Raw genomic sequence first — 27,650 nt, 5'->3', positions numbered from 1 at the left:
TAATTTATATTTTCCTTATGATCAGGGATGCTGATTATTTTTCTGTAGATTTGTTAGGGATTTATAATTCATCTTTTGTTCATATTATTTAAAGTAAGTTTTCTTGCTTTTGAGGTCCTTAAATATTTAGGGATAGCTCTTTATCTAATATATGGTTTACAAACACTTTGGATTGTCTTTGGATTGTCTTTTCACTTTCAATTATTTCTTTGCTATGTAGTAGCATTTTAGTTTGATGCAATTCCATTTGTCTATTTTGACTTGTTGCCTGTGATTTTGGAGTTCTGTCCAGGAAATCATTGCTCAAACCAAAGTCATAGAGCTTTACCTGTATTTTGTTCTAGTAGTTTTAGTTTCTGGCCTGTGTTTAAGTCTTCTCATAATTTTGAGTTAGTTTTTGTATATAGTGTAAGAATTTTATTATTTTTTGCATTTTTTCTCAAAACCATTTTCAAAGAGGGAAAAAGGGAGAGAGGAATAGATGGGGGGGGGAGAGAAGGTGGGAAGAAGAGAAGGAACTGATTGCCTTATTGAAAAATCAACTATCCATAAATACTTGGATTTATTTACCAGTTTTTGGTCCTGTTGCATTGGTCAGTATGTCATTTTTGTTGTTGTTGTTGTTCTGTGCCAACACCATAAGAGTGTGTGTGCCTGTGTCTGTGTCTGTGAGTACTGGGGCTTGAATTCAGGGCCTTGATCCTGTCCCTGAAATTTACTGTTCAAGATAGCACTCTGCCACTTGAGCCACCGGTCCACTTTTAGTGGTGAATTGTAGATAAGAGTTTCATAGTTTTTCCTCACTGGGCTGGCTTTCAACTGTGATCCTTAGATCTCAGCCTCCTGAGTAGCTAGGATTACAGATATGAACTAAACTGCTAGTACCCAGCTTCACCATACTATTTTGATAGATTTGTGATCTGATTTATAATCAGTAAGTGTGATGCTTCTGGCGTTTTTTGTTTTTGTTTTGTTCTTTCCCTACCTTTCTTTCTGAAGATTGGTTTGGCTATTTGGAGCCATTCAAGTTTTGGGGGAGGCTTTTTTCCCCTTGTTTCTGTGAAAAATAAAGAAGTTTAGATAGGGAATGGATTCATCTTTAAATCACTTTGAGTACTGTGACTTTTAATAATATTAATGTTTCCAGTGTTTCCCGTCTATGAATATAGACTGTCTTTCCATTTATCTGTGGCTGCTTCAGTTTCTTTCATCAGTGTTTTATACTTTTCAGCATGTAGATCTATATTGATAAAATTTATTCTAAGGTTTAAAGTTTTTATTTGGTGCTATTGTAAATGGAACTGATTGATTCTCAATTTCTTTTTTGGATAGCTTGTTGTTAGTGAATAAAAGCATTACTAATGTTGAGGCAGGAATGTTAGTAGGGAAATCTAACATGGGAAGCAGAAACCAGGAATTCATAATTAAGCATTGTATTAATGTCTGATTTGATTAGATGCACACAAACATTGTTTTTTGAAGCCTCATCCTTCACTGGACAATAACAAACAGTAAAAAAGATGACTTATTTTCTTGCCTTTGTCCTTGCTTCGGATGATTATTGTGTATCTATTCATTTTCAAGACAACTGGTTCACACCTGGGCCTTGATCTAGAAGGTAATGAATAACAAACAGCAACATGAAGTAGAAGTCTATGTTGCAAGGATCCAGAATTTAATTTCTATGGGCTAAACTGATAACATAAGAGTATTATAGCAACAGGAATTATTAGTATGTACTATGCACCTAGGAAAAAGGAGGACTTTGTCTAAAGGGATGGTAAAGCCCCTTCTCTGTTTTACTTGGTATAAATACCCCTAATGTTAAAACACTCAGTATACCTCTTTTCATGTGTCTGCACCTGTTATCTGAGTGTGTACTGCCCTCTTGTTCAATTTGTTTTACCTGTAAACTTCACTGATTTTTACCCACATACATTCTGACTGTGTTTTTCAAAATTGCTAAAAGCATTTGATTTTAAAGTTCTTTTCACAAAAAGTAAATTGGTGAGGTGATAGATAATTTGCTTGATTGAACCTTTCTGCATCACACTGCACCCCATAAATATATGAAATTATCAATAACTAAAAGTAAAATTTTTAAATGTAGGTTTCCAAAATGTAGGCTGCAGTGTAAATAATGAAATAAACACTCACATCTGATCCTGGCCTTTTTTAACCTCTTTTAGTCTATTATTTAAAATGAAACATTTTAAATAAATTAGTGTTTCTCAAACTCTTAAACTGACTGCAGATGACTAGAGATGGTCTTAGTTGACATTTTAGATAATTTTAGATAGTACCATGAAAATACATTAAACATTTAATCACCTAGTGAGAAACTTACTTTTTCAACTTTTCTAAATATATGTCAAGTAAAAGATCCAACTGTACATCAAACACCTTTCTTTTTTTACTTTTGGCAGCACTGGGGCTTGAACTTGGGGCTTCCACACTTGTTAGGGAGGAACCCTACCACTTGAGCAATTCCCACAGCCCTTCTTTGCATTGTTTTTGCCAGGGATTATCCCTGGACTGCAATCTGCTTATTGTACACTTCTAGTTTTAACTGGGATGACAAGTGTACACTATATTTCCAACTTCTTCTGTTGAGATAAGATGGAATCTTGCAGACCTTTTTGACCTGGCTGACCTGAACCTCTGATCCTCCCAATCTCAGCTTCTCCTGTAGCTGGGATGATGGGTGGGAACACTGTGCCTAACGCCTAAGGATTGGTTGAGAGGGATCTCACATGTATGTATGGCCAGTCTGGCCTGGACCAGGAGTCTCCCAATCTCAACCTCTCAAGTAGCTGCGATTACAAGCATGAGCCAGTTGCACCTGATTCCAAATACCTTTAATAGCTCTCTCACATGGATTGTCCAAGGGTAGGAAGTAGGTAGTACTATTGTGAATCCTTTATTCCTAAAGAATTTCTTCAGAAATGAAATGAATTCCATTCCTTAAAAGACAAAAGTACAGAAATACTACAGAAATACTTTTTTTGCTGTTTGTATCGATCTTCGACTCATGTGAGCTTGGGAAGAGGACCCAAACATGCAAAGCACAGCTTAGAATTTCTAGTTTTGTTGTTCTGTTTTGTTTTGTGGGGGTTACTGGTACTGGGGCTTGAACTTGCTTGCTTGGCTGTTGCTCTACTGCCTGGACCATGCTTTCAGACTAGCTTTTGCTGGTTACTTTGGAGATGTGGTTTCAAGTAACTTTTCTGCCTGGGCTGACTTTGAACCTCAGATCCTCTGCATCTTAGTCTCCTAGAGCTAGGATTGTAGGTTAACTTCTTACTTGTCGTGGACATCTCTCCAGGCATGTTTCTTTTCTACTATACAACATAATAGGCTTTGGTTGGTTAAGGCTGCTTAGGAGAGGGTGGGAACTATTAGCAAGTTCATGATGTCATAAACCTAAACCACAAAATCAATCTTCATTCTTACTGGCTACATAGGTAGTATTTTCATTGCTACTCTATTCCTGTTTGTTTCTCAGTTTGTTTCAAATTCACAGAAGATGTTAGGGGGAATAAAGCAAACAAATCCTCACTTTTTTTGTTTTTGTATTTTTTTTTTTTTTTTTTGGCAGTCTTGGGGCTTAAACTCAAGCCTGGTGTTGTCCCTGAGCCTCTTTGTGCTCAAGGCTAGTTCTCTACCACTTGAGCCACAGCACCACTTCCGGCTTTTTCTAAGTAGTTTATTGGAGATAAGAGTCTCGACGGCACCCGTAGCTCACACCTGTAATCCTAGCTACTGGGAGACTGAGATCTAAGGATCACGGTTCAAAGCCAGCCTGAGCAGGAAAAGTCCGTGAGACTCTTATTTCCAATAAACCACTAGAAAACCGGAAGTGGCAGAGTGCTTGCCTTGAGGTGAAGAGCTGAGGGACAGCGCCCAAGCCCAGAGTTCAAGCCCCCATGACTGACAGAAAAAAAAAAAAAGAGTCTCACAGACTTTTTTCCTGTCCAGGCTGGCTTTGAACCTCGGTCCTCAGATCTCAGCCTCCTGAGTAGCTAGGATTACAGGCATGAACTACTGGCACCCAGCCAATAGTTTGTCTTGGACTCAGAGCCATCCATAAGCAACAGTAACTACCTACTATTTAACATACATGCTCGCTTGCTCCCCCCCTTCTGTCTCTCTGTCTCTCTGTCTCTCTCTCTCTCTCTGTGGTTTAATTGTATGGGTATAATTTCACTGGATTTGTATTTATGGTTAACATAAAGCAAATCCATTTAAGTTTTAGAAATTAAATCAGTTTTTAGTTTTTATAGAGTTGCATTTGACAAATCAATACTGTATTTGAGCTACACCCCAGCCATTTTGCTCTAGTTATTTTTTGAATAGTCTTATTTTTGTCTGAACCACATGGGCCTTATTTCTCCTGTTTATGCCTCCTAGGATGACATGCATACCACCGTATCCATCTCACTGGTCTATTGTTTGGTCTATTTTGAAACCATAATCCTCCCAATATCTACTTGACAAGTGTCTAGGATTAGATACTGCTTTACCACTTGAGCCATGTCCCCAATCCAGTAAATTAATATTGGGACACAAATGACTAAAATTTAAATATTGAATAAGACTGTGACCACTTACAAAGTAAGTGCATATTACAGTAGAATAGGTTATATAGTAAAAAGAGTAAAAGAGAGGACCTTCTAAACATAGCATGTGCTGGGCTATTTTCCTTCATTTTAACACATATAGTATTTTAACACTAAGAATGTAGATCAGTGATAGAGCTTGCATAATATACACAAGGCCCTGAAGAAAAGAAAAGAAAAGAAGGGATGGGAGGAAGAGAGAGCGAGAGTAGAAATGAAAGAAAAAGAATATATTATTATTGGGGATACAACTTTTATTTTCTACCAGTATGTTCATTTGTAAATATAAATATCTTTGCCTTAATATTTTACTAGTCAGTTGAGTATTAATATATTTTGATAGTATATTTGTTGGTGATAGTTAATTATTTTATTATATTTTTCATTATAGACAGTCTAGCATGAGTAAAGTTTGGAGGAAATCTTTAATAATAGGGTTTTGTTTTTTTTTTTTTACTTATTTGTTTTTGTGTTTTAGACAGGGTCTTGGTAGGTATAGTTTAGCTTGGCCTCAAACTCAGACTCAGCCTGTCTCAAGTATAAATAGTTTTTACTTGGATAGCAAGAAGCATGTCATCACTGTGTATTCAGAGTAACACCATGGTAGATATATAGTAGTATTCAGCGAATATTTGGGCATGTTAAGAGAAGATTGAACAAAGAGCAAAAATAGAAGCTAAATTCTCTATCTTGAAGGTGTTGGTATAGTTTTGCTTTCTTCATAAAAGCTGTCGATAAGGCTAGCCACAAGGAAGTTGAGGCTTTGAGGCAGTCATGGTAAGACCTTCATGTAAGTGGAATCTGGAGCTACTTAAACTTCTTTCAGTTAGGAAGAAGTCACAAAGAAAAGGCAACCCTATTAATACTGCTTTCACTTTTGGAAAGCAGAATTCACTGTAATGGATGAGGCTAGGGGCCTTTCTTTATTCCGTTTTTTAAACTTTTCTTTATAAGAAGTGTCTTTTTCTTGTTTCATGTATGCTTTCTTTCAGTTATATCCTACTTCTGTGATTATCCCCACATAGGGAAAATACCCTAGTTTTCTTTGCCTTAGGGAAGATTATTATGATTTTGCAGCTTACTCTTTCCCCTCATGCTCTTAATTATAGTTTCTGATCTGATAAAGGCATCCAGTTCTTTCTCAACAAGCACCCTACATAGATGAGCTATAATACTAATGGTAAAAATTTGATAGTATCATTTATTCATGCAATGAATGTCATATTTCAAAGATTTTGACCTAAGAATCTTGAAATTAGTTTTATATAAAATATGAAGAGAATATTACTCTAAGGTTTTTAATTCTTTATTATACTAAGCTTACTTGTTTTTGTTTTTGTGTTTTTGAGGTAAAGTCTCACTATTCAGCCCAGACTCATGTGAAACTCACTTCAAGTACTTATTCTCAGATCTCAGCCTCCTGAGTAGCTAGGATTATAGACTTGAGCCACCATTGTGTTTCTAATTTGTTATGAACAATGATGTCTTAACTGGAGTCATTTTCTATGTTTAGGCTAATGTTTTCTGTTATTAATTTTTAACTTGGTACAATTTATGCTAGTGAAAACTCTCTGCCTTTATCTTTTTTTTTTTAGGCTATTACTGTGTAATCGTTAATATGTAAAGTCAACTCAAGGTGGCTATTGTATTGAGGCTTTTTCTTTACATTATATTGATAGAACAGCTGTAATTATGTATAGAGGATGAATTTTGCAAGTAATTGTTATTTAAAAAATTATCATCCAATCTCTGAACTTTAATATCAAGCAGTACAGTTTTTATTATTACCATAATTCAAAATAAAATAGCTCTATTTGCCCAAGAAAAAATACTTCAGAAAAGCTTACTTTTTCCCCTTAAAAGATTTAGGTTCTTGGTTTATAATTGTAATATTTAGATAGTTCCATCATTGTGCTGTCACGAAAGTAATGCAAAATCCATTTGGCATAATGGCAAGAAGAAAGTTTTGTGGACACTTTCTTGTCTAATTCCAAAACAAAATAATGAACAACTTTGTGTCTAGCTGTTTGTGTCTACTGGCTTTTCTCTGATTAAGTACTTTGAGGAGTGTAAAGTGATAATATAACAGCATGACATTAATTTTCTTATATGCCATGAACTTAAGAGGTAGACCAACTGCATATGAAATTCAGCTCTGATACTTTTGTTCTGGTAACTTACCTGCCCCTGTAAAGCGAAAACTATCCCTCTTCTTCAGTGTTCCTAAGAGGAAGAATGCCCCTAGACTGAGTTGTTGTAGTTTTGTTGTAGTATGGAAGCTATATAAGGAATATAGTGTAGTGATGATATGTTTTGATATTCTGTCAGGTGAAGTAAAGGACAAAAATGTTCAAGTGGTCGAACTCCCCATTGTAGACAGTCTTCATCCTCGTCCTCCCTATTTACCCTTGGCTGTGCCAGAAGACCTCGCAGACCGACTCGTAAGAGTCCATGGTGATCCTGCAGTGTGGTGGGTGTCTCAGTTTGTCAAATACTTGATTCGCCCACAACCTTGGCTGGAAAAGGAAATAGAAGAGGCCACCAAGAAGCTTGGCTTCAAACATCCAGTTATTGGGTAAGAATCTGATTTATTTTTCACAAACAATGATAGAAAGTAGCAGGGTTGTGTATGTTTGCCTTGTATTCTGAACTTTACAATAGAGTATAATTTTCATAATCTCACCAAAGAATAGAGGTTCCAGAATTGACCTTAGAACACAAGACTATTCTTCCTTTGATCATTTAGAACAGCACAGAAATTGCTCAGTAGTGCTCATTTTTCTTCAACTTTTCCTCCATATTACAGATCTCCTTTAGTTTTTGTTTTCACATTTCTGGCTCCACACCTTCCTTTGTGTCTTAGTCTTTATATGTAGAGAAATTACTGCTCCCTATTCTAAATGTTGGAGCTAAAGAAAGTACATGGTGAAATCAGAATATTAAATAGTGTTTCTCAGGAAACTTTTCATTGAAATTCAGTGTAATCACTCTTTCTGCCCCACTTCATCTTTATGGAGCACACTGAACAACTGCAATTTCCATAGAGAAGCAGTGGTTAAGAGTGTGGGAAGAAGAAGATAACAGAATAGGTGTTCTGTGATCGTGTTCACATTTGGACTGTAGTCTGGAATACAAAGGAAAGAATAGTCAGGACGTTGGCTATAACCCCAGTGAAATCAGAGCCCCACTTGAAATGTACAATGTAAACAAAGTGGTCTGCAGCTTGGCCAGGACCCACAAGAATACAAAGTTATTATTCTACTTTTTCTACACAAGTAGTGGTTTTGTAATTGGAGGTGGAAGACAGTCTATTTGTGAAAACAAACTTGGACTTTGATTATTTCTAAAGAAATTTTTATTCCATTTATATTCCAGTACCAAAAGGGAAAGGAAAGGCAGTAGAACGCAATGCCATATGCAGTGCAGGACAACGCAAATCTGTGTCCCTAATTTTATAATCTTAGGGTTTTTCCTTAATAGAGTAGGTAAGATCTACATCATCTATAGAGTGAAACGGAGAAAGGAAATTCATTATAAACACATCAAAAGTACTTGAACTTTACTCCATGAACATAAAATAATAAAATTCTTTTAAAGATTTGCCTGCCTTAACTTTGCTAACGGAAAAACCCATGCAGGCTATATTTTCCTGGGATAACCTTAAATTCTACAAGGTGGCAATTATAATAACTCTACAGGGTAAAATAATGAAAAACCCTTTGGCATCAAAATGTATACACAGTATCTTTAATGTTTTATAATACAACTGTGAATCTTGGTATCATTTTTGTCTCATAAACCTTATAAACTATTTCTATTTCTTTGTGAATAACTGGTGGGCATTTTGCTACCTAGTCCCCTTTTATTCCTGATATGCCAATTACTTTCTCTATAAGAAAACATTCTTCAAAAGCTTTATTTTCTAATTCATCTTGTGCTAACAAATATTTTGTGAGGATCCTTTTAATATATTTTTCTAATGATAAAAATGAATAAAAATTTATTTAAGATACCCATAATGTCCCCTTGTCTGGGGATATGATTTAAATACACCCAAAATACAAATGGATATGTACATGATCAGAAAAATCTCAATTTCTCCTCCAGAGTCCATGTCAGACGCACAGACAAAGTGGGAACAGAAGCAGCCTTCCATCCCATTGAGGAGTACATGGTACATGTTGAAGAACATTTTCAGCTTCTTGCACGCAGAATGCAGGTGGATAAGAAAAGAGTGTATTTGGCCACTGATGACCCTTCTTTATTAAAGGAAGCAAAAACAAAGTAAGTTAGACAAGTTGATAGTTCAAAAGTAGGATTGTCTCTCTTAGTTGAAAATTACCCTTTATTCACATAACGTGATTCTTGTCAAAATGTTATCGCTAATTACTGAGGTTTTAAAGATCAAATGACCACATCTTGTGTGACTATCATAATCTAACCAAATTATATCTGATACCTTATAGTAACATCTCACTTTTCATACTGAAATACAGGTAGATGTCCCACTTGAGCCATGTCCCCAGCTTTCCTCCTCCCTCCCCTTTTAGTTTTTTTTTTTTTTTTTTGCTGGAAGCCAGTTCCATACCAAAAATTTGTCCTAACTACAGCCTCTTGAATTATATCTCTTCTTTTGAGAGGTATCTGTTAAGTTTCTTTGCTATATTTGAGTCCAGTTATTTGTTTTCTTGCTTTTGAATATTTGAGTTCCTTTACATATTTTGGAGACTAGTTTCTTATCTGATGTATGGTTTGCAAACTTGTTTTTAATCTTTAGGGTGCCTCATCACCCTCTTTTTTTCTTTTCCTGTACTAGATCTTAGAGGAATAGTTCTCAACTTTTCACTGTTGAGTTTGATATTATCTATGGGCTCATCAAGTATTGCCTTTATTGTGTTGATATACTTCTCCAAAATACAACTTACTTTTGAGTATTTATCATAGATGGATACCAGATTTTATCTAATGCTTTCTCCTGTCAGTTGAGATAATAATGTGTTTTTTTTTGTTCTTCATTCTCATAATACATACCACATTTGTTGAATTAGATATGTTGAGCTATTTTGAATTGCTAAATTAAATCCTATTTGATCATTGTGGAGGATCTGTTTAATCTAATGTTGAATTTGGTTTGCTGGTATTTTGTGGAGGATTTTTACATCTGTTCATCAGCAGTGTAGTTTTGAATTTTTCTTTTCTTGTAATGTTCTTGTCTGACTTTGGTTAGTTATTAAGGTAAGACTAGCCTAGTGTTTGGGAGTATTCTTGGCATGGTTGCACATACCTGTGATCCCAGCAGTAAGCAGGTCACAACAGAAGGATCATGAGTTAGCGGCCAGCCAAAATGATGTACCAACATTCAGTCTTAACAAAAAAAGAAAGTTCGAGGGCCACCAGTGACTCAGGCCTATAATCCTAGTTACCTAGGAGGCTGAGATCTGAGGATCATGGTTTGAAGCCAGCGCTGCACAGGAAAGTCCATGAGACTTATCTCCAGTTAACCACTAGAAAAACTGGCTTAAAAAGGTAGAGTGCTAGCCTTGAGTAAAAAAGCTCAGGGACAGTGCCTAGGCCCCTGAGTTCAAGCTCCACAATTAGGGGGCGGGGGGTTTGGAGTATTCCTTCCTCTTCAGTTTTTGGGAAGGGTTTAAAAGCAGTATTAATGTTTTATTACAAATTCACTACTCATTACTGTTCTGTTTGTTCTGATTTTTTGCTTGTTCCTGATTCAGTCATGGTAGAGTTTCTAAGAATTCATGCATTCCTTCTAGAGTATCCAATTTGTTGATGTATATTTGCTTGTACTAGTCCCTTGTGATCCTTTGTAATTCTTTTATATCAGTTGTAATCTTTCTTTTCATTGCTGATTTAATTTGTATCTTCCTTTTTTCTTCTTTAATCTAGCTAAAGGCTTACTGATTTTCTCTTTCAAAAAGTCATCTTCTGTGATTTTTTAAATTGTTTTTGTGATCTCTGTTTTGTTTATTTCTCCTGATTTTTTTTATTTCTTTCTTTATTTGAGCTTAATTAGTTTTTTTCTTTTTCTGGTTCCTTGAGATGAAACATGATATTATTTATTTTTATGTTGTGTTCATTACTATCCATATCCCTTTCAAGACCACTTTTGCTGTGTAAGTGTTAGTATGTTGTGTTCCTTTCTTACTTGTTTCAAGATGTATTTTGGTTTGTTCTTTGACCCATTGGATGTTCAGGACCATGTTGTTAAATTTGCATTTATTTCCTTTACAGGCAGAAAAAAAATACTTAATATCAAACTTTTTAAATTTATTGATTTGTTTTGTGGCGTAACATATGATCTGGAAAATGTCCTGTGTGCATTTAAGAAAAATGTGTATTCTGTTGCTTTTGGATACAGTAACTGTTCGGTTAGTCTTAGCCATACGTAAAATTGTTTCCTTACTGATTTTATATCTAGAATTTTCCAGTATTTAAAAAAGTTGTGGTATTGAAGTTCCTTGATTTTTTTTTTTCAGCTATCTCTTCCTTTGGATCTATTTTCTTTGTGTATTTAGGTGTCTGATGTTGGTGCTCATTTATAACTACTTGAGAACTGACCTCTTTGACATTATATTTTGGCCTTCTTCTTTTACAGTTTTTCATTTAAAGTCTATTTTTTCTGATGTAAGTGTAGATACTGATTTTCTTTCAGATTCTATTTGCATAAAATATTGTTTCCCATCTGCTTTCAGTATTTTTTAGAGAGGTACAATATGAAAGTATTTTTAGTGACTATATTCACTGTATAGATCTACCATTGCTCACCATTGAACACCATGTGTTCTCCTAATATTGGACAGTAAGACTGTTTCGTATGTCTTGTTGTTGTTGTTGTTTTTCTGTTGTGGGGATTGAACTCAGGGACTGGGCACCGTCCCTGAGCTCTTTTTGCTCAAGGCTAGCGCCCTACCACTTGAAGCCATACCTCTACTTCAGTTTGGGGGGGGGGGGGGGGCGATTAGGGATTTGTTTTTTCTAGTCCTGTGGTTTGAACTCAGGGCCTGAGCTCTGTCCCTAAGCCTCTTTGTGCTCAAGGCTAGTGCTCTACCACTTGAGCCACAGTGCCACTTCTGGCTTTTTCTGAGTCTCACAGATTTCCTGTCCAGGCTGGATTTGAACCACAATCCTCAGATCTCAGCCTCCTGAGTAGCTAGGATTACAGGCGTGAACCACCAGTGCCCAGTTCAGATTTTCAGTTGTTATTTTAGGATGATGTACAGAGGGGTTGCAATTTCATGTCAAGTAATAAGTACATTACTTTTTGGACAATGTCTTCCTTTCCTTCATTCTCTCCCAGTTTTTATGTGTACTCATAAATAATGATACAGAGTTTACATAAAATATTTGCATTATTTTCTAGGCTGAACTATTTACATTAAAGGATAATGACATTTTGTAGCACCGATCCAGTAGCACAGCATGACATTTGTATATAAGCAGCTCTTGTAGTAAAGTTAGCAGTATCTACTTGGACTATGGGAACAATAAAACTTGAATTTCCTATTTGTAGTCACCAGCTTCAACTCCTGTCCTGGTGACAGTCTAGACAGCAATTTTCTCTATAGTCTTTTATAAATTACAGTGGGTGACATTTCATGCAGATTTTTTTTCCTTTTTGGAAATACTCTCATTTTAATTTTCTATCATTTCTAAGATATTCTCAGAAATTTAAGTGCTGTTTCTCTCTATTATTTTCTGGAGATTTTTCCCATTATTTTTAAAATGTTTTATTACTATAACTTAACTCTGCTTTATAGCTCTCACAATTAGTTTGATAGCGAAACATATAATTTAAAATTCTGTTGCTATTTTAGGAAACCATGGTAATCACTATAGGAGTCTCACAGACTTTCATGCTGCTTGGGCTAGATTTGAACCACAGCCCTCAGATCTCAGCCTTCTGAGTAGCTAGGATTACAGGCGTGAGCCACCAGTGCCTAACATCCAAGATTGTTTTCTAAGATAGTGAAAATTAAGGTGAAATAAAATGATAAACAAGCCTTTGAAATCTTCCAGTTTGGTTTGGTACTACTGAATTGCTGAGCAGAACTTTCAACTGACTCTGAGCTGAGATTTCAGCTGACTCTTGGGGTTAGGCAGACAAAGCAGTAAATAAATCTTAATCTATAGATTTCAGTGTATGCCATAAAAACCAAGAAGTATAGTACACATGCACACACACATATATACACATACACTTTCAGGCACAACATAATAAAATGACTTAAAAAAAGAAAAAGCTAAGAGAAAAAATGAAAATGACCACAGCATAAAAGAAGATATTACTTTCAAATGGGAGCCAAGCAGACTTACAGCTAACCTCATAGAAACTGTGAAAGCCATAAAATGATAAGTAGCTTTCAAACATGAGACAAAAAAAGGCCCATGTCATATTTAGGCAAAGAAATTCTATCAATAGAATTATGAGAAAGTGTTCTTCAGGAAAAATAAAAAATAGTTTCACTTGGAATAGATGGATGCAAATAGAAATAAAGGACAAAAGAAAGATAAATGATATTTTGAAGTAAAAACACTAGTGATATATATGATCCAATGTAATAATTATAGTAATTAAACAATTATAGGCCAGAGATATCGATTTTTTTTTTGTTTTCTAGTCCATATTTTTTGTTGTTGTTTTTGTAAATTTTATTTTGTAAAGATTCTGTACAGAGAGGTTAAGGTTACATCAGTAAGGTAATGGGTAGTACATTTCTTGTCTAGCATTGTTACACCCCCTCCTTTGTTTTTCTCCTATTATCCCTTCCTTCCCCCACTTCCTCCACTCCTCCCCTTCCTAAAGTTGTAAAGTTCATTTCCAACATGGTGTCTTGTGAGTATCATTGTTGCAATAGGTCATCCTGTGTCCTTGCTTCAGCATTTTGTTATTCCCTTTCCTCTCTCCAAAGAGATTTTGATTTCATAGAGGATTATAACACATGACATTTAAGTGGAATGGAGAGAAGAAATGATATTTCCATATCTGGGAATCTGTTAATAATAGATATTGGTAAGATGAGGATATCTTTTGCTATGGGACAGCCACAATAATAGTTAGAAAACACTATAAAAATACCATTCTGATTGGGAAGGAGGATAAACAAAATGATGAAATTTGTTTATGAGATAGACTTTAAATAGAATTTTTTCCACATAGTTGAAAATAAGGTTGGATGAATGGTAGAGAAAGATTTGTTAAGTAGCACAGGCTGAACACCTGACAGTAATGAAAAAAGTAAATTATTTCATTAAGAGGAAGAACTTTTGTTCATTAAGGAAAAGCATCATGAGATAAAAGGCCACACTCAGTACTATAAGCTGTTTGCAAACTTTATCATTGATAAAAACTCCCCTTTGGAATATTTCACAATATTTTGAAAATAAAGATAAATGAAAAAAATTCTCCCAGGTTGGGTTAGGAATGGTAGCCTATAATCATAGCTACTTGTGATGCAACTCTCAGGAAGATCATAATTCAAGGCTGGCAAAAAGCTAGCAAAACCTCATCTTGGCCAGTAGGGCATGGTGACAGACTTGTAATCCAAGCTATGTGGCAATCATAGGGAGGAATCTAATGCCAGTGCCCAGTGAAACCCTACCTGAAAAAAATAAGCAAAAAAGAGGCAGAGCTGTGACTCAAGTGGTAGAGCGCTCGCCTTGAGCTGAAGAGCTGAGGGACAGTGCCCAGGTCCAGAGTTCGGGCCCCACAACCGAAAAAAAAAAGAAAGAAAGAAAGAAAAGAAAAGAAACTAATAAAAGAATTACATGTTTTTTTCTTTATAAAAAATGTGAAACGAATTCTTCCTTGTGTATATTAAAATGAGAAGAGGCAAGAAAAAATCATTTAAAAGTTTTTGTAAAGTGTTTGGTTGCCCTGTAAAATGAAGACTAAGGAATAAGTGGTGTAGTTACTATTTCTGTTCCTGTAACATGGGAGGCAAATATCGAGCACTAGCAATACAAAGGCAAATAAAAGATGATATGTGGCTTTCTTGCCCCACAGAATAGCCAGGTGGTAGAGAGCATGTACATACAGCCAGTAATTATAGCATAAATAAATGTCCTTACTAGGTACCTATAATCGTAGCTACTCAGGAAACTGAGATGATCTGAGGATCACTGTTTGAATCCAACCCAGGCAGGAAAGTCCATGAGACTCTTATTTCCATTTAACCACCAAAATACCACAAGTGAAACTATGGCTCAAAAAACTTGCTCAAGGATAGCGCCAAAGCTCTGCGTTCAAATCCCAGGACATTTTAAAAAACATTTTAAAAAATCTTGATGTAGTTTATACTGCAGTCTAGTTCTTAGTCTAGTTCTAGATGATTAAAAACAGGTTTTTATAAAGAAGAAAAAGAAAAACATTTCATTACCATCGCTGCAACTTCAAGGTAGAAGAATTCCACTGCTGATGTATTTAGGGGCAAAACATAAAAAGTATTTATGCAAAATCTTCCCCATTACTCACTTCCCTGAACCCCCCCCCCCCCCCCCCCCCGCTTTCAGTATTCTTCAGGGAGTCATCTTTCAAATATACCGAAAGGTCTAAGAAACTATGGTATCTTTTTGTTTTGGTTCTAGAGAGGAGTGACCCTTTTTGCAAAAAAGAGCTGAGGTGTAGCCTCAAGTTGTAGAGCGTCTGCTACTAATATTAACATCACTTCTCAATAATCAGATCTTTCCTTTGTTTCACTGAGTACCCACACTATGCTGGCAAAATTAGTCTTGATCCAAGGATAAAATCTGAACTGCTTTTGTCAGTTCCCCTCTCTTTCACCCTCAAGCATTTTCAGATGTATCTGTTACTGTTTCTGCCCCATACCTTGGTATGTAGCTTCATAGGAATCATACTAAACATATTTCAGGGTTTTTTTCTTTTAGAACAAAAGTAGAATTTTCTTCATCTCCCTAATTCTAAGCCAAGAAGGACAAAATATCAAATAATAAGGTCAAATAGATCTGAACACTGAATGCTAGTCTGAAATAGTGTTCAGAAACTTTGCATTTACAGTCATTGTTACAGAGGCAATGAAGAAAAGCTCTATGGTAGCTGCAAAATGACAAGAAATTTGAAGCAGCTGTTAGGGGATTAGGATAAAATCCCAGACAAATGTAACACTCACTTGTATTTATAGGCACACCATTGTTCAGACTTCTTGTTACTGACATGTGAAGAAAAATAAGATGTGACCCTAACTTTTGGGAAATACTGTTTAAAAGACTGACACGTAAAGTGACTCCTAATGTTTCAAGGATTCTAAATAAGAACTATTATTCTTTCAGGAAATACACATTTATCCTCTATTATACTCCTAATTCTCTAGGTGCTGACAATAATACAGTGAACAGAGCAGATGAAATGTCTCCCCTTATAGATCCAGTTAGGGCTAATTGAAGTGGGAAATGGATGTAGGCAATAAACAAACAATGACTGTGTCAACTGACAAACTGTGGAGAAAAATTAAGCAGGAAAAAGAGATAGGAATTGCCAAACTCCTCACTGCTGAGGTGATACTGAATAGACATTTAAGAAGTAGGAAATAAAATTAGGTGGATATTTTGGTGAATGCTGTTTTAATAATCAATGCTAATATTTACAACATGTCAGGCACTCTTCTCAGCACTTAGATATTTAGAGTATTAATTCTTACTAATTCTACAAAGTGATTTCAGTTATCCCCTTTTCATATAACTGCCCAAGGCTTGCAGCATAACGTGTGCATTGAGACCATGGATTGCTTGATATGCAGAACAGTGAAACATCTAAGTCATTTGAACATGTGGCAGACTTTTAATATTTTGAAACATATCCCGCCTCAAGTAAACTATCACATATTATTATTGGGTGGATATCTACATGGAATTTGTCTTTCTAAATTCATTGGGTTACCTTTTCCATCATCATTGTTTAAGAGAGTTAGAGGAGACTGTTATGTCTGACACATTTTTAAAGCATTTATTTATTTATATTATTAACTTGTAATATCAGTGACTAAGAAATTTATAAAGTTTATCCAAATCTTATTTATCACAAATTATAAATGAAAAAAATAATGAAATTTTATCGTATGTATACTCTACAGTTCAGTGATCAAATACTCATTACGAAGAGAATAAGGAACCTTCGGCTTTCAACTCTGTCATGCATTGATAAAAGGACATTTTGATGTGTGTATGTATTTTTTGTATAATATACCAGCAATACATTTTTTTAGACAGTGTCTCAAGCTAGCCTCAAATTGACCATTCTCTTGCTAAACTAAGATTATATATGTGCACCACTATACCTGGCTCCAATAATATTTAGTATGTACCACATTTTAAAATGCTTTCCACTCCACTGATGAATTCAAAGATACCTCAATGCTGTCTCTATTAAATAAATGCTCTCCTTGCTGTTACAAAGAAGAGAGCTCTTGATCAAAAGATGGTCTCTCTCCTAATAAGAAACTGTAATCTCAGTGATGATATACAAATTTATTTCTTCCTCCAGGTACCCCAATTATGAATTTATCAGTGATAATTCTATATCTTGGTCAGCTGGACTACACAATCGATACACAGAAAATTCACTTCGGGGTGTGATCTTGGATATACATTTTCTCTCTCAGGCAGACTTCTTAGTGTGCACTTTTTCATCACAGGTAAGTAACAGTAGGACATGTTTAAATTACAGTTGTTTGGGGACACTTCAGGGTCAAAAACATGATTGTTCTATGTTTGTGTGTTTTTTAATGTTAGCATGACTCAGGTACAGTTTTCTTTATTTTTAGTAATAACATCTTTTGTGAAAGAATTAAGATTCCATAGAGTCAGTATTTGAGTACATTGCATATTTAGTTGTTTACAAGCAATGGTTGAATTCATCTCCACTAAAGCCAGTTAGTAGAGTCACTTAAAGTACTCAGCTTGTTAACAGCTTGTAACCAGAATCTGTCCATTTCAACACATCATTGCACTGATACTGAGAGACTTCAGAGCCCAGCATTTTGCCTCATTTAATTGCTTTATAGAAGAGAAGAAAGAGTGAATGAAATTCCTTTTCAAGTTTATTACATTTCTACTAAGCAAGAAGTTATATATTAAGTTTAAGCCATACAATATCACATTCATTCTTTGAGTTTAATTGTTGCATATAATTATAGGTTATAGGTTTGGTTGTATATTTTTATAAGGTTTCCCATCAGCCTATGCCCTGTGGAATATCAATATAACAATATTTATTTTGAATTTTATTCTTTCTCACTTATGCACATATTATTAGTTAGTTGATTTAACCAGCTGTTAAATGACTGTTTGTACTCAAGTTTATACAAGGCACTGAGAGAACTTGAAAGGAGATAACAGTCCTCGCCCTCATTCAGACTCAAAATGCTCACATGAAACAACTGAAGAAGAATTTCCCCAAAGTATAAATTAGTGTAAAATAAAAGTGTGCTTAAGGGGCTGGGAAGGTGGCTCAGTGGTAGAGTGCTTGCCTTGCATGCATGAGGCCCTGGGTTCGATTCCTTAGCACCACATAAGCAAAAAGAAAAAAGCCGGAAGTGGCGCTGTGGCTCAAGTGGTAGAGCACTAGCCTTGAGCTGAAGAGCTGAGGGACAGTACCCAGGCCCAGAGTTCAGGCCCCACGACCGGACCCAAAAAAAAAGTGTGCTTAAATATTGAGATAGTGCACAGAAAAGAAAACATGAAAGAGAATAGCCACATCATTTCCATTGGAATAGATTTCATAGAAAATAAAGAAATGCAGAGGTTTTTGAATCAGGATCTTTTATATAGCCCAAGCTGGCTTCAAATTTATGATCTTCCTGCCTCCACTTTCTGAGTGCTGGGATCATAGGACTGAACCACTATGCCTGGTATAAGGTAGGAATTTTAGAAAGACACTTAGCCAGGCAAAGGCTACAATCCCCTTTAATATGGAATAAGAATACTATGTACTACCCAAGTATTATTAGACTATTTGAATTATCCCCTACAGATATCATACTTCAGTCAATATCTTTGGATACACCTGCCTACAACCTCATATGTATTTATTTACTTGTTCAACTATAAATTAGTTCTAACTTCCACACATGAGAGAAGTGCTAGAATTGCTAAAGTCATCAACTAGATAGGTGATAATGGACGTGATCATACTTGGCAAACTAACACTCAAGATATGAACATGTAGTATTTTTACTGTTAACCTTTTGTTTGTGAAATTTGGCATAAGACATTTCAAGGTATTCAAGTCTATTTTTGGACATAGTTTTGCTTTTGTTCTAGTGAGAATAAATTATTTTGGCTGAACTTTGACTAACAAGACTCTTTAGAAATAATAAAGTATGTAAGCATGAATCTCATTTGTTTGAGGGGGTGGTCCGGTCGTGGGGCCCGAACTCTGGGCCTGGGTGCTGTCCCTCAGCTCTTCAGCTCAAGGCTAGCACTCTACCACTTGAGCCATGGCACCACTTCCAGCTTTTTTTTCTGCTTATGTGGTGCTGAGGAATGGAACCCAGGGCCTCATGCATGCAAGGCAAGCACTCTACCACTGAGCCACCTTCCCAACCCATGAATCTCATTTATTTGGATACAAAGAGTTCTCTCAGCATTAGTCTTTCTTCATATGAACTGTTTCTTGGAATCTGTGGTCTCAATGCTTTGAGGGCTTTTTTTGTTTGTTTTTTTTAAATATGGAATGCTTCACAAATTTGCGTGTCATCCTTGCGCAGGGGCCATGCTAATCTTCTCTGTATTGTTCCAATTTTAGTATATGTGCTGCCGAAGCGAGCACTTTTGAGGTTTTATTATGTGTAAAACAGAGCAGAGCAGTAGAGTTTCTCTTCAACCCTGGATAAAATTCCATCATCAGGTGATTGGCTTTTGGGTAACAATTAGTTATAAAGTCTTAAGTTTGAAAGCACATATTTAAAAGAAAAAAAAAGGGAACAGAAAAAGAATTTCCCTTCCACACATAGTAGTGTCCTTTTTATGCGTGTATACTAGTCCTTGCAGCTTGAACTCAGGATGTGGGCTCTGCCCTTGCTTTTATCCTCTAGTTTGGTGCTCTACCACTTAAGCCACAGTTTAGCTTCCAGCTTTTTGTTGGCTAATTGGAGATAAGTCTCCTACGTAAGCTGGCTTTGAAACTTGATCTTCAGATCTCAGCCTCCTAAATAGCTAGGATTGCTGGGGTAGGCACCAGTGCCCAGCTTTTTTATAACAGTATTCTTTATTTGGGGAAGCACGCTCTTCCTATTGTGGTCTGGCTCACTATAGCGTTCTTAACAATGGTTAAAGAACTGAAGGCATAGCACTGTGGTATCATGCCACCTAGCAAGCTTGGGGCTCTAAATTCCAACCCCTAGTACTACCAAAGTAAACAAACAGTTCTGTAATTTGCAAAGCATCCGTGCCTCATGTCTCTGAACCTAGCTAAGGAGATTGAGATCCAGAGGGAGGATCCTGGTTTGAAGCCAGCCCAGGCAGAAAAGTCTGTGAGCTGATATCTCCAAAATAAATATCAAAAGGCCAGCATAGAGGTGTGGCTTAAGTAGTAGAGCAACAGCTGAACAAGTATGAGGTTCTGAGATCAAGACCCAGTACTGACAAAGAAAAAAACAAGAGGATCAGAAGACAGAAAACAAAAGCACTGAATACATTACTGTATCAGTACCATCTACACATAAACATTGTTTATTTTAGACTTATGACTTATTTTAGACTTATTTTAGACTTATGACTGCAACAGTGTTTCTTAACTGAGGCAATGCTTATGTTTATGTTGTCACGACTTGAGTTGGTACTGCTGACTAAGGATGCTGGTAAAAATCCTATGATGCACAGTGTAGCTCCTCGTTAACAAAGACTAGCTACCACCAGGCACCGGTGGCTCACACCTGTAATCCTAGCTATGTGGGAGACTGAGATCTGAGGATCATGGTTCAAAGCCAGCCCAGGCAGGAAAGTAGTCCGTGAAACTCTTTATCTCCAATAAACCCACCAGAAAACTGGAAATGGCACTGTGGCTCAAGTGTAGGGCACTAGCCTTGAGCTGAAGAGCTGAGGGACAGCACCCAGGCCCAGAGTTCAAGCCCCATGACCGATCCCCCTCCCCCCCCCCCAAAAAAAAGACTAGCTACCTTGCCCCTAAATGCCATTGTATATAGGTTAGGAAACTCTGGACCCCTGGACTTGAGGAATAGACTTTAAGTAGTCCTAAAGTCTAGACCTCAGGGAAAGTACACACCTGGGAAAGTAACTCTAATTATTCATTCTAATAGGAGATGTCAGGTATGCATAGAGGTTACTGTGTATACCTACCAATTGGCCAGTTAGGTACATAGCTAGATCCTCAAAAACAATTGGGAAGAACCAAGCAAATGTATGTCCCTTATCCCTTATCAAGAGAAAGGAAAAGAAGCTTCTCAGAGACAGAATCATCAACAGTAAATGTCTTCAGAGGAGTGTAAAGGTCAAAGAGGGTTTCCCTCACATAGGTGTGTGACTCCTGTTTTGTGTAGCTGTCTTTGGGTAGTAAATATGCTTGGTGATGTATTTAAAAAATTATATGTAGTCATGTTGTATGTTTATACAACATAGACTACTATTCTCATCTATGTAACCTACCAAGTACCTAAAGAATATTAGCATCAACTGTAAGCTTTAGTGCTACATGACTTGAATTGGTAAAATCCAGGAAAAAAAACCTAGGCTGATTGAATGCCAACTTCAACACTATAGTAATCTTTCTAGGCCTTTGCATTAAATTGACAAATTGATCAGTTCATCAGTAGAAGAAGACAACTATTATTCAATGTTACATGCAGACTTTCAAGATTAAATATCATCCATGATCTTGCATGTCCATTCTGGAGAAAATATTTATTATAGCATAGTACACTATGCATGCATCAGATAATTTTTGGACACCTATGTACCCTCCGATGTTCTAATTATTTACCTAAATGCAGGGTTCTTTTGTGTGTGTGTGTGTGTGTGTGTGTGTGTGTGTGTGTGTGTGTGTGTGTGTGTGCTTGAGAGCATAATGATAGAATCTTCTGGTAATACTGAGAGGATTACATCAGATAACCTAAAAACAATATTGGACAGCAAAAGCTAATGAATATTAGCCTCTGCCTTTTTATTCTAGTTTGCGTGGTTGGGGCTTCATTGTTTACATTACAGTCATGTGTTGTATAACCATGATGGTACACTCATGAATAAGGTATATGCTTATATGAACTAAGATGACTATGACATCTCTAAGCGAAAATCCTGTGGAATCATAATTGTCTATGTGGTCTGTCATTGGCTGAAATGTCATTATGTGGCACATGACAGTATTTTAGCCCCTTTCTTTCCAGAGTTCCCACTTACTTTCACTTGTTCTGTGTAGATTTTGGCTGAATCTGAACTAAAAGTTCCAAGTATGTTTGAGCCTCATTTGATTATGATTTCAATATTCTACCAGTGGTTCCAATTGTATTGACATTCCCAAGATAGACTTGTTAGTTGGTGAAGTAACCTGTCTAACCTTAGCTTCATGTGGAGCATTTCAAGATTGCCCCTCTGAACTTCCTGAAGTATGGAAAATTCATATTCTTCAGGAATATGAGGTGATGGTTAACCTAATCAGATTCCATTTGATTCTACCAGTTAAGAATGTGTATCTTGGATTGGATGGGGAGGTGAGGGGAGGATAGGAAGGGATAGGAAGGAGAAACAAAGGAGGAGGCTGCAGTGCTTGATAAGAAATGTACTCATTATCTTGCCCATGTAATTGTAACCCCTCTGTACAGTATTTTCACAATAAAAAAAATAAAATAGAATAAAATTTAAAAATAAAAATAAAAAAATAAAAATTATTATTAAACATGTAAAAAAAAAAAAGAATGTGTATCTTGGATTAGGGGTATAAATAATACTAAACTTAGTTGGCATGGATCAGACACTGCGTTCAATCCCCAGCACTGAAACAAAAAACAAAAACAAAAAGCATCTTCATTCTCTTTTTGATCTGTATGAATACAACATTGTAAAAGTTTACTGAGTAATACCAAAGTGCTGCATTATAAGTAAATGATTATTAGTAATAATACCATTTAAAATAAATGCAAAAGTATTCATGTGAAAACAATGAAATTTCATTAACTGAGATGACCACAACTAGCTAGAGATTAAGAAAATTTGAAATAAATTAGGGATGTATTTTTACCTGAGTTAAATGTAAAAAGGAAGAATTTTCTAGGGAAAAGATTGCTCTCTCTTCTGTCATTACCTATTCTTTATAAAAGTTTCTGGGACCCATTTACTTTATACCAAATCTGTTCCTTAATTCTTAAAAGGACATAGTTTATCACCAAGCTTATCAAGCTCAAGGAATGAAACTCAAATTGTGGAAATTTACCTGCCATTCAGCGGACAGAGAAGATACTCTTTGGATAGAAGAACCTATGAAGTAGCCTTAAAACTACACTAATCATAGAGATGTACCTTCCCAAAACACTTTTGTCAGTATACTACTATGTACACAGTACACCTAAAACTCTTTAGAACAGAAATAGCAGTTATGTCTTAACTAACTTGCCAATGAGAGTTGATTATCAGTAATTACACAGATCTCTAGTGGAAGGGTTCTGAGATCAAGTTCTAAGTTAGCAGAAAAGAATGTGCAATTGACTAATAGTAAATGAAGCAAATAGAGCAACAACAGCATTTGTGTTAAATTTTTACAATCCTAATCCTAACTAAAATCCTTCAGGGTACTAACACTCATTTTTGTGCCCAACCTAGACATCTGTATAGCTCTCAGTAAATGTTTGTTAATATTAACTGAATTAATATTTTAAATTGCTTTTGTCTTTTGTGTACTTTTTTTAACAGAGACAAACAGATGAAGAATGACTGTGATATTATTTGACAGAACATAAACTGAAAACTTGTGACCTCACTGCTTCTTAGCCCTCTCTGTCTAGGGGCCCATCCTTGGCCACCAGCTTTCAGATTGCTTAGGAGGTAAAGCTATCATACACTGTACTAACAAATTTTTTCCCCATTCTTTCCCAAGGTCTGCCGAGTTGCTTATGAAATCATGCAGACTTTGCATCCTGATGCCTCTGCAAACTTCCATTCCTTAGATGACATCTACTATTTTGGGGGCCAAAATGCCCACAATCAAATTGCCATTTACCCTCACCAACCTCGAACTGAAGAGGAAATTCCCATGGAACCTGGAGATATCATTGGTGTGGCTGGAAATCATTGGGATGGCTATTCTAAAGGTGTCAACAGAAAACTGGGAAGAACAGGACTGTATCCCTCCTACAAAGTCCGTGAGAAGATAGAAACAGTCAAATATCCTACATATCCTGAGGCTGAAAAATAAAGTTCAGGCGTATGATATGGACAGCAAAACTCAGTTGGCATCATTTCTGCCAACCCTCAGATGAAGAAGACTACTTGGGTAAATGACAGATACCCTTGGCAACAAGAGCAACTGGGAACTCTCAGCTGATTTTTTGGTGGAATTCCTCTTTACCATGCCCTCATGCCCATGCACAGTACAGTAATGTACTTGCATATAACATGGAAACAGATTATTTTCTACTTTGCCCCTTCTTTAAATATTATGTGCCCATGAAACAAACACTGCCACATTATATAATTTAAGTGACACAGACATTATGCGTAAGACTTCAAACATGGTGCCTATATCTGAGAGACCTGTGTGATTCACTAAGAAGACAAGAATGGCTCCCTCCCATGGGAAAGTTCATTCTTAGCCAGTGGTGGCAGTGTGACTACCGAAATAACTCCAGACAACAGATTCAGAATGAGAATGGATTTTTTTTCCTTTATAAGGTTGTCTAGATTTTTTTAAAGTAATTGCATCAATTCAGTTCTCAGTCTCATCATTAATAAGTGAAGGATACATCAGAAAATAAAATATTCACTTTCCATTAGGAACTTTTGTAAAACGATGCCATGAACAAATTCTTTAGTATTCAATGTTTCTGGACATTCTCTTTGATAACAAAATAAATTTTAAAAAGGAATTTTGTAAAGTTTCTAGATTTTTCTATCACTGAATGATGTGGTAATCAGCTTTATACTAGAAGAGCTATGACAGAAAAACAATTTCCTAGCTTTTCAATTTTACTTTTTTCTCTTTCTGATAGAATAATTAATTAGGTTTTAACTGGTCCATTTTAATATTGAAAACTTATTTTAGTTGGTGTACATTACAGAGTTTCTAAGAACATTGTTTAGGGAAGCTTTCATTCTCTTATTTTAGACATTGTTGGTTTGTTTTAATTGAATGAAATAACCATACTCCTTGCTCCCAAGGAACTGTTACCTCCATTTGTAAAACTAACCATTTCAGGTTTGTTTGGTAATCTTACTGTGTTTGTTCTTTTGTGTGTGTGTGTGTGTGTGTGAATTAGGTCCTGTTGTTTCAGCCAGGAGCCAATCTGTGCCCTTTCCTATTTTGCCCTGCTTTTGAAAGTACCAGGATTCTTTGAGGTTGGAAAGCTGAGTCTTTCTGAAGTGTATATCTTGGACTATATAGAATTTAATGATCATAGCAGAGACATTAGTATGAGATCCATGATAAACCTGGAGATAATTTTCCCAAATACTTCATTTTAGTAATTTTGTGTTATAATCACTTCATAAGACTTTGGTGCTTTCTCTCTGAGCTTTTCTACTCCTAAAAACATTCCAGTTTGTATGTAGTACCAGCCTCCTCCAGATTCCTTGCAAGACCATTTCATAGCATGTGTTCTGCCTCTAGAAAGAAAAGTTTGGTCTTTGTGGGAGCCAGCATCAGCCCTAGTATTATGTCTCAGGAATCCCCAAAAGAAAAGCTTTGGCCTGCACAACTTCACTAAATGAAATCTTCCTACCAAATATCCCCAATTTTCTCCCCATCTTTCAGGATTTCCAAAGAGCAAAAATTAAGTATCTACAGGGTTAGTAAGCAATTTTCCATTTAGTTTCCGATACATGAAAATCATTTGAAACAATCCCCAGGAGAGGTAAATTTTAAAATAAGTTCTTCTCGAACTCTGATCTAACTTGTATTCACTAACTGTGGTTTTCACTTGTGCCTTTGCAGTAGAGCCAAAGGTAAATCAGTCTCATTTCTTTCTGAATAGACCAAGTTCCAGGTGAAAGGACCAAAGAATGTAAATTTGAAGAAAATGGGAATATTTTCCAAATGGAGGAAAAGACCTAATTTTGGATAGTCTTTTCAGTTCTAAAATTTATATTTAACTATTTCTCTTTTGAGGTGGATATACGTTTTGGTTCTTCATGTTACCTAATTTTAGATTCACTCCTAAACATTGTAAATTTTATAGGTTCTGTTACATTCCTCTGATTTTATGTTAGGAGCATTAACTTTGTTGGACTCAATGTATCAACTATGTCTTGGCAACAAGCATTTCAGCTTATCTGGGTTCTGTCCTTTACATAGTTGAGGAGTCAGCCAGAAATTTGGGTTGAATTTACACACAGAATTGGGGTACCATTTCTGAGATTTTCATTTTCTAGCAGTTATAGTTGGTGTGATGTTCTATGATTCTTCAACCAGAATAACTACATTTTTTTATATCAGCTGAAAAGCCATAAAAATGGGTAACTCAATTTTTGTGCCGTTCTCTTTTTTAAAGTTTCAATCTCCCTCCAAAACTTGCCTAATTTTTTTGTTCAGCACCCTACATAGTGTGGTTGGTTTTTTGCTTTGTTTTGTTTTAGTATTGTATTGAAATTTGTGGTTATTATCCATTAGATAATTGGTTCTGTATCATTTACTCCATCTACCATTTAAGAAATGGAACTGCAGAGACTGACGTGAAAATGGGTTAGGTTTAGTTAGTCCAGCGACAGCCTCTGTTAGACTTGGCTTGTAGCCCCAAGCAGGCAACAAGATGAACGAACAGAATTGTCAAATGGACAGATGTGAAGGACTAAGAAATACTGGAGTGCATCTTCCTGAGAAGCTTAGGGCTATGTTTTGTTTTGCAAATCATGTATGTGATGATGATCCCTTTTATACACACTACCATTTAGGAGAAGCTGATATGTTCTCACCACTGTAGTGCTTATATATCTTCATTGGAATTAGATTATCAGGATTTAGATATTTTCCTTGTTAGATGACCCATTCCTGAAAAAAAGACTTGTCTGGAATCACATGATTAGTCCCACAGTGAGCCCATTCATTATTAGTCTCATTGAATGTGGAATACAGAATCCTACATATTAAAGACAAGGAAAAGGGCTTGTCAGGTCCCTCCTGTTCCTTCTGTTCTGGTCTACTGCAGTGCTACCTGGATACTGAAGGAGTATACAAAAGCTAACCCTATCCAGGGTTTTGCTGTGTCCCAAATGAATAAGAAGAAAGTTGCTTTTTTTTCTGAGTTTTACTTTTTTCAATTTTACAGAGCCAAGCCTACCTACTAGATTCCCTCCAAGTAAAGTTGAGAAATGGTGTTAACTCCTGAGGCAACTGAAGTTCAAGAAGAAAAAAAAAAGCACATTACAAAGCCATCTCCTGGAGTGTAGTTCCCAACCTCTGTCAAGACTTAGAAGGCGTGCAAAATTATTGGTAAAGGACTAGCCTGTATACCTATATTGATCATCATGTATGATCTACAAATGATGTTTTAAATTTCCAGGGGCTCCACCCCTGTTCTACAGTCATTACTGTCATTATTTAGCTCTGAGAGAATACAATCATTATATTCAGGGAGCAGGAAAATACTGGGGTCCAAAAGGTGCCTCTTGAAGCTTCTGTGTCATTGAGAGTAAGACTTCTTAGTGCAAAAGAAATGCGTAAGTTCTGCTTGACCATAGCCAGCTGTGAATTTCATTTGTGCTCCCAGGAGCCTGCAGTAGGATTAATAGACCTGTGCAAAATAGGTACGTGGTTTGAGGATTGATGAATTTCAGAATTTGGCTGTAATAACCTAAGTTATTCCAGATTCAGATTCTAGGGAAATTTTAAAGTGCAGTGTC

The 27,650-nt window shown here is 36.1% G+C and overlaps 1 protein-coding gene and 1 non-coding gene across 3 annotated transcripts in view; one reads left to right on the top strand and one right to left on the bottom strand.

The window, feature by feature from the left end:
• Positions 1-24,682, top strand: part of Fut8 (fucosyltransferase 8) — a 102,173-nt gene extending 77,491 nt beyond the window's left edge. For both annotated transcript variants that reach the window (XM_042691830.1, XM_042691831.1), the window contains 4 exons: positions 6,948-7,194; positions 8,727-8,903; positions 17,134-17,284; positions 23,695-24,682. In XM_042691830.1, coding sequence (XP_042547764.1) covers positions 6,948-7,194; positions 8,727-8,903; positions 17,134-17,284; positions 23,695-24,012 — 893 coding nt within the window. In that variant the 3' untranslated portion in view covers positions 24,013-24,682. The remainder of the gene's footprint in view (positions 1-6,947; positions 7,195-8,726; positions 8,904-17,133; positions 17,285-23,694) is intronic.
• On the bottom strand, positions 19,313-19,419 carry LOC122118002. The gene has a single exon (XR_006149282.1). It is a non-coding gene; the product is annotated as a U6 spliceosomal RNA (small nuclear RNA).
• Positions 24,683-27,650: the final 2,968 nt, after the last annotated feature.

Source organism: Dipodomys spectabilis, unplaced genomic scaffold (assembly GCF_019054845.1).
Source record: "Dipodomys spectabilis isolate Male_0828 unplaced genomic scaffold, ASM1905484v1 ptg000146l, whole genome shotgun sequence".
In the NCBI taxonomy this organism is placed as follows: Eukaryota; Metazoa; Chordata; class Mammalia; order Rodentia; family Heteromyidae; genus Dipodomys; species Dipodomys spectabilis.
The sequence above is the reverse complement of the archived record's forward strand: the minus strand, read 5'-3'. Positions and strand labels throughout refer to the sequence as shown.